At 39.0% G+C, this 14,621-nt stretch overlaps 1 protein-coding gene and 1 long non-coding RNA gene across 5 annotated transcripts; one reads left to right on the top strand and one right to left on the bottom strand.

Moving 5' to 3' along the window:
- The first annotated feature begins 348 nt into the window (after positions 1-348).
- LOC115667937 (mannan endo-1,4-beta-mannosidase 6-like) lies at positions 349-7,639 on the top strand. Of its 4 annotated transcripts, XM_056320700.1 has the most exons (5): positions 354-949; positions 1,068-1,257; positions 1,389-1,511; positions 6,623-6,834; positions 7,143-7,639. In XM_056320700.1, coding segments are annotated over exons 2-5 (429 nt in total). In that variant the 5' UTR covers positions 354-949; positions 1,068-1,164; the 3' UTR covers positions 7,144-7,639. The 4 variants fall into 4 exon arrangements, with proteins under 4 accessions (XP_056176676.1, XP_056176677.1, XP_056176675.1 ...); XM_056320701.1 differs by having other exon boundaries at positions 349-1,257; positions 6,623-6,725; XM_056320699.1 differs by having other exon boundaries at positions 354-1,257.
- Positions 7,601-9,868, bottom strand: LOC130140687 (uncharacterized). The gene is made up of 2 exons (XR_008818665.1): positions 9,748-9,868; positions 7,601-8,004 (listed from the first exon to the last, which is right to left on the bottom strand). It is a non-coding gene; the product is annotated as an uncharacterized LOC130140687 (long non-coding RNA).
- Between the last annotated feature and the right edge of the window lie 4,753 nt (positions 9,869-14,621).

Raw genomic sequence — 14,621 nt, 5'->3', positions numbered from 1 at the left:
GATAATATTTCTACTTCTCTATTTTTCTGTTCTTTTGTTTGGAGGAACAAAAAAAATATAGAAATTCATTTGGTAACGTTAGTTCATTTTTCTATTTCTCGAAATAGAAAAGTGATCGAAAAATAGATTTGGAACATAAATAAGAAGTAGTTCCTAGAAACAAAAATAAAAATAGAAAGAGAAACCTAAAATTTACTTACTTCTTCTTCCCCTTTCAAGCCGCGGCTTTAGCTCATCTTCCATTCTCCGTCCTTTGCAAACCGTCTCAAAGCACCGGCCACCACCCTGTCACTTGCGGCGAAGCCCCGGCCAGTCGAAAGCCGCCGGTACGCCTTTCTGTTCTCATCTCTGTTTGATACTGTGTGGCGATTGTGGCGCTGGCGACCCTCGCCGCCGTCGACCGAGGGCCGCCCGTGCCCAGATCTGCGAGGGCGACCCTCGCTCGACAGCGGCGAGGGCCGCTCGCGCCCAGATTACGCGCTGTGTTTCTTGATTGTGAACAGTTGTACTTTCATGTCCAGTGTCGGTGATGGCGAAGTGTAGATCGTTTCTCTTCCCGTTGGTAAATTTGTTTGCAGTGTTAGCCGCAGAAAGAATTTTAGGATTTAGTTAAATTTTGGTTCCGGGGTTCGAATTCAGTAGGAGTTAGTTGAGTGTGGATTAAAAAATTGCAGAACTCCTATTTTTCTGTCATTTTGTCCTACTGATATGTGCATTATATAGGCGAAGTATTGGATTCCTCATAGTCGAATCTCCAATGAAGAATTGCGAGAAGTTTTGTTGCAGCTATGAATGTTAGCCGTAGACCGTAGTGATTCCAGTAGAATTAGTTTACACGGCCACTGAAAATGGTTGTAAGTAGTGAGTCGAGCTAAGAGGCAGGTGATTGGTGCTAACTTTGTGGTGAAGAGATGCTCATCAAGATATAGAAATAGCTGTCAGTAAGTTTGTACTCGTCATTCCGTGATGGCTCTCCCGTGGATATAGATTTGACTTTTTTTATACAAGCAACATTGGCGGGGATATTTCGATGTTCTTACCTTTGTTAATTTGATCTCAGGGATTAGATTATGTAATTGTTGAAGCTCGGAGGAATCGGGTGCGAGTAATCCTGAGCTTAGTCAACAATTTGAACGCTTTTGGAGGTAAAGCACAGTATATCAGATGGCACCAGAAGCTGGAGAGAATGTCTCTTCATCGGCAGATTCGTTTTTCTCGCATCCCACGATAAAGGAGTGCTACAAGGCTTATATCAAGGTAGACGCTGCTTTCATTTCTCTGCTTCATGCTAGGCATTAGAAGCGGATGAACGTCGTTCTTGTGCCACAGTATTTTGGCTGCACAACGAAGGCATATGATTGCTTGTATAACTACCCTTCATTGTGCAGGCGGTAGTAGCAAGAAAAAACTCCATGACTGGAGTTCATTACTTTGATGAACCAGCTATTTTTGCTTGGGAGCTCATGAATGAACCTCGCAGTGTATCTGAGTCATCTGCGCCGCTTCTTCAGGTAAATTTCAGAATCTCTCTCTCTTCTTTTGGTCATTGTCACCGTTATTTCAGCTATGCAGACTATGGGATCAGAGGAAGGGGTTCGGTTAATGTTTCTAAAATCTTGTCATGTCATGTCATTCCCTGAAGCTTAACATTTATGGAAAAAATCATGTAATTGTCATTCTCATCATATATCTTAAGATTTAGAAGACTAATTCCTTGGATGTTTTCAGGCTCATGTTTCTTGATGTGATCCTATCGACTGAAGAACACACCTTATTTACTATGCAAAAGAAATCCCTAAATATCTCCTAGATATTCCCATCTAGCATACCGACAACTGATACATTTTGTTATTTATTGCTGTTAGAAACAGGCGCGGAAAAAACAACTACAGAACACAGGGATTTACGTGGTTCGATCACAAGGTGATCTATGTCCACGGGCGAGGCAAGACAAGATTCCACTATAATCAAAGAGAGTAGTTTAAGAAGTCGAAACAACGACAAAAGCTCACGGCTCATAAAACTCTCCGAAAACAAAATTCTCTCACTATCCAATGAAAAACCCTAGCCGCAGATATAAATAGTGCTCCCAAAAAATCTCAATTTTTCTCCACTTTCGGGTCGCACAAAAAATATGTCGGGTCGGGTGATAAACCGGACCGAGTACATAAAATTCAAGACATATTTAACAAATCTCCACCTTGGCTTGAATTTCCCAAAATAAAACAATCAAGAAGCCGAACACATTCTCTCGGCATCCCTAAGCCTACGTGAGCTAACTCGGTGTAGGAAACAAGGGCTGCAACGAAAGAACATATCCACTTCCAAAAACAAATGTAGAACTGTCATTTACCTCGCCACCAAAGCCCCACAAGGGGCAAACTCAACCAAGCATGCCAATCAAGTTCAAGCAATGCTTAAACTTGTTGGCGGGCTAACTTGGTCAACATATCAAGGATTGTCGCTATTCCAATTTTCTTTACCGTCATATTTCTCTCATATCGCCTCTCGAATAAAGTGATACCTAACATTGATGTGCTTAGTCCTCTCATGATATGCTTGATTTCTAATCAAGTATATAACACTTTGATTGTCGCAAAAGACAACTGAATTGTCTTCCTGCTGGAGCCCAAGTTCCTGAACAAGATTCCTTAACCATATACCTTCTTTCACTACTTCTGCTGCTACCATATACTCTGTCTCTGTAATAGACAAAGCAATTGTCGACTGTGAGGTTGACCTCCAACTAATAGCCGAACTAGACAGTGTGAAAAGATAGCCAGTCAAAGATCTCCTCTTATCGAGATCACCTGCAAAATCGGAATCCACAAATCCCACAACCGAGGTCTTGTTGGGCTGTTTCTATCAAACACTAGGCCCAACTCTGCGGAGCCTCTAAGATACCTAAGTATCCATTTCACTTTGCCAATGGACCTTTCCAGGATGCGCCATATATCTACTAACCACACTAACGCCACTGCGCAATGTACGGACGAGTGCATACCATAGCATACATAATGCTACCGACTGCACTGGAGTATGGGACACGAGACATCGCAGCCTCCTCGACCTCTGATTGAGGTGAATGTAGAGCTGAGAGTCTAAAATGGGATGCCAACGGTGTACTCACGGGCTTAGCGTTTTGCATGCCAAACCTATCAAGTACCCTCTCAATATAACTTATCTGCGAGAGATATAACTTCCCTCCTTTCCTATCCCACTGAATCTCCATTCCTAAGATCTTCTTGGCAAGACCCAGATCTTTCATCTCGAACTCCTCACTGAGCCGTTTCTTCAAGATCAACACTTCTGACATGTTCTTTGCAGCAATGAGCATGTCATCCACGTATAAGAGAAGATAGACAAAGGATCCATCTGAACCCTTTCTGAAGTAGACACAACTATCATAGTTGCTCCTATGATAACCGCTCCCTATCATAAAGCTGTCGAATCTCTTATACCACTGTCTTGGTGACCATACAAGGATTTCTTCAATTTACAAACATGATCTTCCTTGCCTTCTACATAATAGCCCTCGGGCTGGGCCATATAAATAGTTTCCCCAAGCTCGCCATGCAGAAAAGTAGTCTTCACGTCAAGTTGCTCAAGCTCTAAGTCAAATTGAGCAACTATAGCCAGCAACACACGAATGGAAGTATGTTTTACCACAGGGGAGAAAACTTCGTCATAATCAATTCCCTCCTTCTGGTTGTAGCCTTTAGCTACGACTCGAGCCTTGTATCTAGCATTTTCAACACCTGGAATTCCTTCCTTTTTCTTGTAGACCCATTTACACCCGATGGCTCTTTTTCCCTTAGGCAACTGCACCAAGTCCTAAGTCTGGTTCTTGTGAAGTGATTCAAGTTCCTCAACCATAGCAACAGCCCATTTCTCGATTACGTGCAAGTAACAGCTTCCGTATAGGTAAAAGGTTCCCGAATACCCATATCTTCTGCTGTCGTAAGAGCATAAGCCACCGATCGAGAGAACCCATATTTACGAGGAGGCAGGGTGCGCCTCCTTTCTCTGCCATGTAGCAATAAAGTATGGCTGCTCCACCTCATCTGACTTCCTCATCGAACTTGAATCAACAGGAGCATTTTGCTCGTTCAAAACATTCTGAGAGGTCTTTTCTGGAAGCTCCACCTGAACCTTCACCTCATTCATATCACTCTTATGTTTTCCTGACCACATCTCAAAAGGAGTCTTGCATTCTATTGCTGTTGAAGGAGAGCGATTAACTAGATAACAAGCCGTGTTAACAGCTTCAGCCCAAAAATCCTTTTCCATGCCAGCATTAGAGAGCATGCATCTTGCTCTCTCTCAATAGAGTTCTGTTCATACGTTCGCCACTCCATTCTGCTGTGGAGTGTGCCTAAGCTTGTACGGTGTCGAACAATACTGCATCGCACAAAATTCATTAAAATCGGCACCACAGAACTCAAGACCATTATCAGTCCTAAGAAGTTTGATATTCTTCCTTGTCTAATTCTCAACAAGAGCTTTCCACTTCTTGAAGGTTTCAAAAACATCACTTTTTCTTTTTAGAAAGTAAACCCAAACCTTCCTGGAATAATCGTCAATGAACGTCACAAAGTAAAGAGCACCACCCTTAGATGGAACCTGTGCTGGTCCCCATAAATCGGAATGGATATAGTCGAGTGTGCTCTTTGTCGAATGCGTCCCCATACTGAATCTAACTCTGCATTGCTTGCCAAGAACATAATGCTCACAGAAATCTAGCGAGGTCATCTGCTCCCCACAAAGTAAACCACGTTTACTCAAAACTGACATGCCACGCTAACTCATGTGGCCCAAACGCATATGCCACAATTTCGTTCTATCATTATCAGAAACGGAATTGCTTGTGCCAATTGAAGGACCCATAACTGTGCTACCCTGCAAATGATACAAGTGATTCACCTTGCTTCCTTTCATCACAACCAGATTGCCTTTTGTAACTTTGAGAACTCCACCTCCACCTCCACCTGAGTACACACACCCAATGGAATCCAAACTGCTCAACGAGATAAGGTTTCTCTTCAAGTTTGGTATATGTCTTACTTCAGTCAAGGTTCTTACTGCTTTGTCGTGGCACTTAATCTGAATAGTACCAATACCCACGACTTTCATACAGCATCATTCCCCATCAAGACTGATCCACCATTCAATGGCTCGTATGTGGTGAACCATTCCCTATTTGGGCATATGTGATATGATGCTCCCGAATCCATTATCCAAACATCATTGGAGAAATTAACAGCGGAGCGTGCCGTAAGAACACCGTCGACGCATTAGACTCATTTTCGTTTGCAACATTCACCGAATCTTGTCTTTGACCATGCTGCTTATCCTTTTGCTTGAGCGAAGGACAATCTGACTTGTAATGTCCCTTTTTGTGACAATAGTAGCACTCAACGTTCATCTTATCTGCAGGTGGCTTAGATTTTGAACGACCAACATATTTCCCTTGGAAAGCTTTATCCTTGTTCTTGGTCCTGCCTCTCACAAACAAACCATCTACTTTGTTTTCACTAGTATTCCCATTCAATTTTGCTCTCAGTTCTGCAGAATTCAAAGATGCTATAACATCCTCCAAAGTTATGGATTCACGTCCATAAAGCATCGAGTTCACAAAATTCTTGTATGAGGCAGGCAGTGAACATAACACGATCAAAGCTTGATCTTCATCCTCGAGTTTAATATCTAAATTTTTCATATCCAGAACAATTTTATTAAACTCATCCAAGTGTTCCTGAACATACGTACCTTCACGCATCTTTAGGGTATAAAGACGCTGCTTCAAATAAAGTCTCGATGTTAGAGATTTCTTCATATAGAGACTTTCCAGTTTTTTCCAGAGACCGGCCGCTGTTTCTTCATCGGCGACTTCTCGCAAAAACCTTATCATCTAGAGACAACTGGATCGCGCTATGCGCCTTCTCGTCCATCTCTTCAATCTCAGCCGAGGTCATATCGTCTGGATATTTTCCGTCCAGCGCCCTAACCATACCCTCTCGCCTCAATAAAGCCTTCATCTTTATTCTCCATAATCCGAAGTTGTTCTGTCCGTCAAAAGATGAGATCTGAAACTTCAAAGATGCCATCTCAAAGAACCCTAGAATCAAACGCTACTCTGATACCAATTGTTAGAAACAGACGAGGAAAAAACAACTACAGAACACAGGGATTTACGTGATTCGATCACAAGGTGATCTATGTCCACGGGCGAGGCAAAACAAGATTCCACTATAATCAAAGAGAGTACAGTTTTCAGAAGTCGAAACAACGACAAAAGCTCACGGCTCACAAAACTCTCCGAAAACAAAATTCTCTCACTATCCAATGAAAAACCCTAGCCGCAGTATAAATAGTGCTCCCAAAAAATCTCAATTTTTTCTCCACTTTCGGGTCGCACAAAAAATATGTCGGGCCGGGTGATAAACCGGACCGAGTACATAAAATTCAAGACATATTTAACAATTGCTATTTCATGCTGATTTCCATGAATGAGAAACAATTTTGTTGTTTGTTATTAGCTCATCCTTTTTCATTGTGTATCACACGTACTCTCATCCTTTCTGATACTTCTGTCCTGATCTTGGTGTTGGCTGTGTAACAGTCTTGGATCACTGAGATGGCTGTGCATATCAAGAGCGTAGACCAAAGACACCTTGTGACTATTGGAGTTGAGGGATTTTATGGGTTGCAAACGCAAGAAAAAAGTGCAGTTAATCCTGGAGAATGGGCATCTTCACTTGGAACAGATTTCCTTAAAAACTCGGCTATTCACGACATTGATTTTGCTTCTGTCCATGCATATCCTGATGGTTAGTAAACTTCAGCCCGGGGTGATGCTTGTAGAAACTAAAATCACTTCAATAATTGCTTTAATCATCACTAGAAGACGCTACCACTTGAAGTTAGTCGAAATTAGAATGCTTCTCCTGATACTGCTAGCTGTGCTTTTTGGTTATAGAATGATTATCACGTCTAATTAACAGCATGAAAAGGAGTGGAAATCCCAAAAGCCTCCATGTAATTGTTTTAAAGGAGCTATAGCCAAAGACTCTTTGCTCTTTACGCAAATTTTGCATTTCTATTTTCTGCTTTACTTTTAAATTCTTTGCTGTTGATTGTAGGATCCCGGAGGCCGGTTTGGACCAAAAAGTGAAATATCTTTCGCACTGGGTGGATGCTCACATACGTGATGGGGACGACAGGCTGAAGAAACCGGTTCTTTTCACAGAAGTTGGGTAATCGTTGCATCAGAATCAACAAGAGTCATATCAAAGAGATATATTCTTCAAGACGGTTTATGACAAAATATATGAATCAGCAAAGAAGAGGCAAGCTGGAGCTGGAGCCTGGATTTGGCAATTGTTAGTTGATGATATGCAAGGATACGCTGACCAATTTTCGTTCGTGGCCTGGAATCACCTTTCAACTTATAAGTTGATCATGGAACAATCATGCAGGCTGAGGAGAATGTTTGTGAAAGAAGAGACGAATAGAAATATCGCCATAATGATCCATGTCCCTAAACTGGATCTTGACAGCTATTATGTATGAGTTAGAGCCAGTTGAAGTACCATTTGAATTTTGAATGGGAGGGACGAATTCGCGCGAGTTGCTGCAATTGTGATTGTGTTCTTGAAATGGTGGGAAGAGAGGTTAAAAGGGACCGATGCAATGATGCTTCTTCCTTGTGAATGCCGATGCGGGGAAAGTACGAAATCGTGTGATTTGAGGTTGTCAGTTAAAAGGGTACACAATTGAGAAGCTACTTGTAGAAGTTCGAATTTTGCAGTGTCTCACATGAAATTGCAAGGTTGTGCATCTCTATTGCCTCCATTGATAAAAAATTTATGTTGGTAGTCTTTCCTTCATAGGCTGATCCAACACTTGTACCCCCAAGTCAAATGTTAGTGAATATTTGAGTGTTCATTCTCGTCCCAATTGATAGACCTTTTTTTACCCTGTCACCAACATTTGAGTGACATACTGAAATTGTATATTTTTTTTTTTTTGTGAAATGTAAGTACCATTCATAAGTTGACGTACAAAAGCTTAGGAGCATACCCCAGCATTACAAAGAGGACTATAATCACGAAAAAATAGAGTGTGAGAGTCTCCATATATTAGCCAATATTACATTTGCCTTAGAAGGTCTGAAAGTTTTGTAGTGCGAAGCTCGCCTTATGACAAGTTTACGAACTTTAGCCAAGATGATGGGGGCATCATGTGACTTGTGTTGGAAACGTCTATGATTACGCTCCATCCAGATGCAATAAATGGTCGCTAGGAAAGATACCTTGAGAAGTCTAGCTGCCAAATCCTTGCCTTTGGTAGCACTTATCATCCATTCGAGTTCTTCATTCTATTCTCCTATATACCGCAGGATTCCGTATTGTGCAAGGATAGTACGCTCAAATGCTTTTAGTCCAGGTGCACTGGAAGAATAGATGATCTCTGCTTTCCATATCAAATAGACAGAAATTGCAATGGCTATCTACTTCAGGCTTCCAACATGATACGATCTCTGCTGTGGGTAGTCTATCCCTGCATGCTAGCCAGCTGATAAAGTTGTGCTTGCTAATACCGCCTTTCCAGATCAATTGGCACCATTCCACAGTTGGTCCCGCCCTCCTGATTTTATCGTATATCTCTTGACAACAATATATTGGCTTAGATATGGCTGAAGCTAAAGCCGATCTTAATTGAAGGATACAACGCCAACTCCATGCCATAGTACCCTTGATTTCAAGCTGCATAATCCGATTTCCTCTACATTTTGCACAGTGAACCCATTTACTCCACAGGGAAGATGACGGACAATTTATGAGGTTTCAAAGCATGTGGCCAAGCAAAACTTTATTCCATAGTTTGAGATCAGGCAACCCTAGTCCTCCTTCCTTTTTTGGTGAGCAGACAACATTCCAAGCAACTTTGTGAGATCCATGGCCTTCTGTATTTCCAACCCATAAGAATTTTCTAATCTTCTTTTCAACTTCATATATAGTTTGCTTTGGCAGTAAAAACATTTGCATCCAAAAAGTACAGATGGAAATAAGTACCGATTTGGCCAATTGGAGACGACCGGCGTAGCTAATATGTTGCATGCCCCAGTCTTCTATTTTTTTTAAAGATTTTATCGGTTAGACTCTTACAATTTGCGTGCGTGAGTCGTCTTGTGACAAACGGGACTCCAAGGTATCTAATAGGAAGGGTGCCAGTGGGGAAAGGCGTGTGATCCAATATAATGTCCTTTTCTATCTCGGTTAGCCCAGAGAAAAAGATTTTGCATTTATCTGGATTGAACTGTAGTCCTGTGAGATTTGCAAAATCACCAAGTGCATCTACAAGGCAAATGACTGAATCGGGATCTCCGTGAGCAAAAAGAAACAGGTCATCTGCGAAGCATAAGTGAGTAATTTTTTCCTTTTTGCAGTGCCAATGATACTTGAAGGAAGATGCTGCAACTTTCTCAATGATGATCTTGTTAAGAATTTCCATAACCAAGACAAACAGGTAAGGAGAGAGTGGGTCACCTTGTCTTAGTCCATTTGATCTAGCAAAGTATCCAATCTGTTCGCCGTTGTGGTTTATCGAAAACCTTGGTGTAGTTATGCATTGGGCTATCAGGTCAAGCAAATGTTGCGGTGTGTTGATAGCCTGTAGAGCACCAAGAACTGCTTCCCATTTTACCATATCAAAAGCTTTCATGAGGTCAATTTTTACTGCCACATGAAATTGTATATTAATGTATCATGGATACTTGATTTACTATTAAATGAAGTCATCTGTCACTTGTGTCTTTAGTTTCCTGGACATCTTTCCTATGCTAATTCATCCAATTTGAACTAGCAGATTCTGGTATGCCTCCATATTTCGTATTGGATAAGCAATTTTAGATGCAGAAGCACCTATTTTTGGCTTAAAAGAATCAGAGCTTGAACTCCAATATGTTAGAAACCAAGTACCAAAGATCTCTCAAGAAAGACCAGAATTTATACAATCTAAAGCCCCGGTTACTCCCTTCAAAACAACAGCAAAAGAACTATGGTATTCATGAATAATAAAAAGATTAAGAAAATTAATTTTATCCATGAAGAGCATGCTAAAGATAGATAGATATATATTTATATATATAAAGTAGTGTGAGTTAAAAAGGATTAGACGGACCAATAAACAATGATTATTGGTTTTTTTCACTTATAACTTGTACTTATAGTTAAATAAAAGATATAGACTTGAATGAAAAAAATTGGGAATAGAAATTTTTTTGGTTGTACTAAACGCATTTCTGTTCTTTTTCTATTACAGGAATAGAAATTTTGTGCAATTACCAAACGCATTTATGTTCTTTTTCTATTCCAGGAATATAAATTTTTTGTAGTTACCAAACACATTCTTTTGCTCATAAACTCATCGAGGAAATAGAAATAGAAAAAAAAAACTATTTTTGAAAAGAAATTGTTCCCAGAAACAGAAACGTTACCAAACACGCCCTTATGTTTCCATTTTTTTCCCTTTTTCTTGAGTCCTAAAAGAAAAAATCTTTTCTAAAAACGTATTTTAGTTCCAATTTTTTGGTACACTAATGGAATCAGTTCCTCAGGTTTGTTTGGATGTCTGGTAAAGAAGACCAATTCAATTATCGAATAAAAAGAGGGCACTGAAAACATGTTTTTCATATATTAAAAGTTGCTTCTAAAATGAACATTTTCATAATATTTTCTCATTTATCGAGACAGTTATTTCTACGAATCATACATGACATTTTCAAGAAAAAAAAAATCTAAAAGCTTAAGATTTTTTTTGTTTATCATATTTTCAGTGAAAATAAAAACTAAAAACATTTTCACAAATTGAACTGGCCTTGATTGCTACTTCCACACCATTTGCATAGTCAAATGGCATCAAATCGGAGCGCTCCGTTCGTGCTTTCTTTTCTAAAAGAAATGGAATCTCTCTTTTTCCTCAAGTTGTAATTTGGATAGCGAAGCATAATGTTTTGCACCATACATTGACTGTGGAAAATCTCATTTTCATTTTCTCCGTGCATACGTCATATCGCATGATTGAGTACTCTACTAAACAGTTCAAGTTACATTTAACAAGATTTCATAAGCTACACCAGTCTTAGCAAAAGTAACTCTTTCAAATACGGTGTGAATTTGCTGATAGCACAAATGATCGATTAAATACGTAATTTCAATGAGTCTTGTGTACATGTTTTTCTCCTCCATATGTGGCAATTTCAGCTTTTGCATCGAATATCCCTTAGCTTGTGTTCTGAGCCTCAAGCCATTTTCTCTTTACTCCAATTATCAATCAATCATCCCATATGTGGGCCTCGTTGATTTAACACGCACATTGTCTCGTTTTCACCTTCTAACTATGGAGTTTGGATTCTTCTTTGTATATTTATTCTTCTTATAAGGAATCGATGATCACGACAGATTTAGAATAACTTGCAGTGAATGGCCCCAATAGAGAATTTAGTACTTATCTCATCTTACCCTCTTCTTCCACCTTTAGCTTTGGAATCTGAAACTTTATTCTTTTACTTTTCAAATGAGACACACTTTGAATTAAAGAAAAAAAAAAGGCTCACATAAAACTGTGTGGCTAAAAATTGGGAAGAGTTTCTTTCAAGACTGAATACTCCAGCAAAAAATGTCCTCCACCTTCTTCCTTGTCTTATTTTTTTTTCTTTTGAAATCTATTTTGAAAAGTTAATATGTGAAAGATAGAGGCCGAAAAAATTGAAAAACGAAGTTATTCGGATAGTCAAATAACTCATCATATGTTTAAATTTGAAAAAAAAAATCAAACTTTTTAAACGGAAAGCCAAACCAGCTCCTTTGAGCTACAAAATTGCGTCCAAGTAAAATTAGAGAAAGATCAATAGTTTTGGTGAAAGAGTGGATGGTTAGCAAACTGGAAACTTTTCAGGAGTTTTCACCTCACAGAGCAATACAGGGGCTGAAGAACAAAAGCAAAAGTTGCATTACCTAAGACTGAATTTCCAAGAGAAAAGGGAAAAACACTCTTACAACAATTCACGATGATAATAGGAAATGGGACACAAAAGACAAAGAAAATTTAAGATTAAAAAAAAATCTTTAGTCAAGTAGAGAAATAAGTACCGAGAATGAAGATTAATAGTTCGATTTGAAAAATCATATGGTAGATGTGTTGATCATGGCACTCATTGGTGGGATCGATATCTACTGTGAACCTCTTAACAAGTATTGCATCTTTTAAGTACTTTCTCTACCAACGGCTAAGCTCAATATTATATTGCAAAGTGATTTATCAAGCATGAAGTAATTGACTAGGCCGGTCTTGCATAAAATTACAATGGAAGATCTGTATCCTTTAAACGAGGAGATGTGTACTCAATATGGTATGTAGAATTTTTGGCGGGATCACTGCCAACTGTTCTAAAAGTTTAGTCTGGTCTTTTTTGCCCAGTACTAAGCGTAGACATATTTAATTGGGAAGTAAATGGGGCCTGTAAAGATTCGAACTCAGGACCTGCAGCTCTAATACCAAGTAGGATTTTTGGTGGGACCACTGCCAACTGTTCTAAAAGCTTACACTGTTAGATGAATGCGTGGTTTAAATATTGGTAAAAATATTCTATAAATAGGAGGGCTCTCAATTCAATTTGGGAAGAGTAGATGGAGAGTTTAAATTTTGTAGATTTTGCTATGAAGAAGTTCCTGATAATTAAAGAGCTTCAAAAATGCAAAAACCTATCGGATTCAGGTCATCACGACCCCAATCAAATTTTTTGTCATCAACACCTCAGCAACAAGTCGTCAAGAACTCACCAAATGTTCAGGTCATCAAGATCTCAACCATATTCAATTACAGAGCAAGCCTTCGAGGCCCTATCTGGTTCGTGAAGAGGAGTCAAAGATCATGCCATCTTATTAGAGATTAAGCCAATAGGCTCCTCAAATTGAGCTCATATCAATGTAACACCACATATTAATCTTACGCCTTCAAAAAGTATGATCTTTTTCTACAGAAATACAAAATATTGCCATTAGATAAATGCATCTTTTTCTCTTACATGACATCTCATATCATTGGAATACTATAAAAAATATGAAAAGACAATGTCTTTTTTTCCCGCTTTGCATTTTCCGGCAACCTAAAAAGCATTAGTTATTCCATCGTGAAAGCTCCATGCAAACATTGCCGTGATTCCTCTATCAAAGAATCTGATCTTTCGGTGGGCAAAATAAAATTCTTATCCTTTCCTTTACATGTTGTGGAATGTTAAGATGATACCTTCGGAATAATTCCTTCCTTCTTTTTTGCTATTGATAATCTGAACCTTATTAGAAACAAGCAACTTATATTTCCAATATTTTTTCTTTTTCTGAGTCCTAAAAGAAAAATCTTTTCTAAAAACGTATAGTAGTTCAGTTTTTGTTACACTAATCGAATCAGTTCCTCAGGTTTGTTTGGATGTTTGGTAAAGTTAGACCAATTCGATTATCCAATGAAGATCGCACTGTAAACAATTTTTTTTTCGTACATTAGAAGTTGCTTCTAAAAACAACATTTTCATAATATTTTCTCATATGTTGAGAACGTTTATTTCTATGGATCATACATGACATTTTATAAGAAAACAAAAAATCTAAAAGCACAAGATCATTTTTTGTTCATATTTTCAAGGAAAATAAAAACCGAAACACTTTCACGAATTGAATTGGCCTTGATTGCAACTTCCACACCATTTGCGCACCATTTGCGCAGTCAAATGGAATCAAATCGGAAGGTTTCGTGTGTGCTTTTTTTATAAAAGAATTGGAATCTTTCTTTTTTCCTCAAGTTGTAATTTGGATAGGGAAGCATGATATTTTGCACTGCACATCGACCGTCTAAAATCTCATTTCCATTTTCGCCATGCAAGCATCATGTCGCATGATTGAGTTCTCTATTGGACGGATTAAATTACATTTAACAAGACTTCATAAGCTACGCCTCTCTTAGCAAAAGTAACTCTTTGATACATGGTGGGAATTTGCTGATAGCACCAATGACTGATCAAATATGCAATTTCAATGAGTCTTGTATACATGTTATGCTTCTCCACATATAGCAATTTCAGCTTTGCATGGATATTCCTTAACATGGGTTCAGAGCCCCGAGCCGGTTACTTTTTGCTCCCAATTATCAATCAATCATTCCGTATGTGGACCTCATCGATAAAACGCGTACATTGCTTCGTTTTTACTGTCTAACTATGGAGTTTGGTTCTTCTCTGCATAATTATTCTCCTCACAAGGAATTGATGATCACGACAGATTTAGAATCACTTGTACTGAATGACCCCAATAGAGAATCTAGTACTTATCTCATGTGACCCTCTTCTTCCTCCATTAGCTTTGGAATATGAAACTTTATTCTTTACTTTTCAAAGGAGACACACTTTTAATTGGAAAAAAAAAGAAGAAGCTCACGTCCAACGTGTGTGTGGCCCTTGGCACAATATTCCTCTAGCGAAGTAGACAAGATCAAATTGGACAAGATAAGTGTACTTGTCATAAGAATAGGTATATCGGATTGGTTGCGCCACCTCGATGCACTTA

This window comes from Syzygium oleosum, unplaced genomic scaffold (assembly GCF_021117445.2).
Source record: "Syzygium oleosum isolate NSW1041296 unplaced genomic scaffold, Sole_v2.1 Sole_v2.20, whole genome shotgun sequence".
Taxonomy (NCBI): Eukaryota; Viridiplantae; Streptophyta; class Magnoliopsida; order Myrtales; family Myrtaceae; genus Syzygium; species Syzygium oleosum.
This window is presented reverse-complemented; position numbering and strand designations above follow the sequence as displayed.

What these genes read in the sequence shown, in the direction of transcription:
- LOC115667937 (XM_056320700.1), top strand. Translation starts at nt 1,165, where the DNA reads ATGGCACCAGAAGCTGGAGAGAATGTCTCTTCATCGGCAGATTCGTTT. An exon ending in GCTACAAGGCTTATATCAAG is followed by an intron (nt 1,258 to 1,388) that starts GTAGACGCTGCT and finishes TTCATTGTGCAG; the next exon opens with GCGGTAGTAGCAAGAAAAAA. An exon ending in CATCTGCGCCGCTTCTTCAG is followed by an intron (nt 1,512 to 6,622) that starts GTAAATTTCAGA and finishes GCTGTGTAACAG; the next exon opens with TCTTGGATCACTGAGATGGC.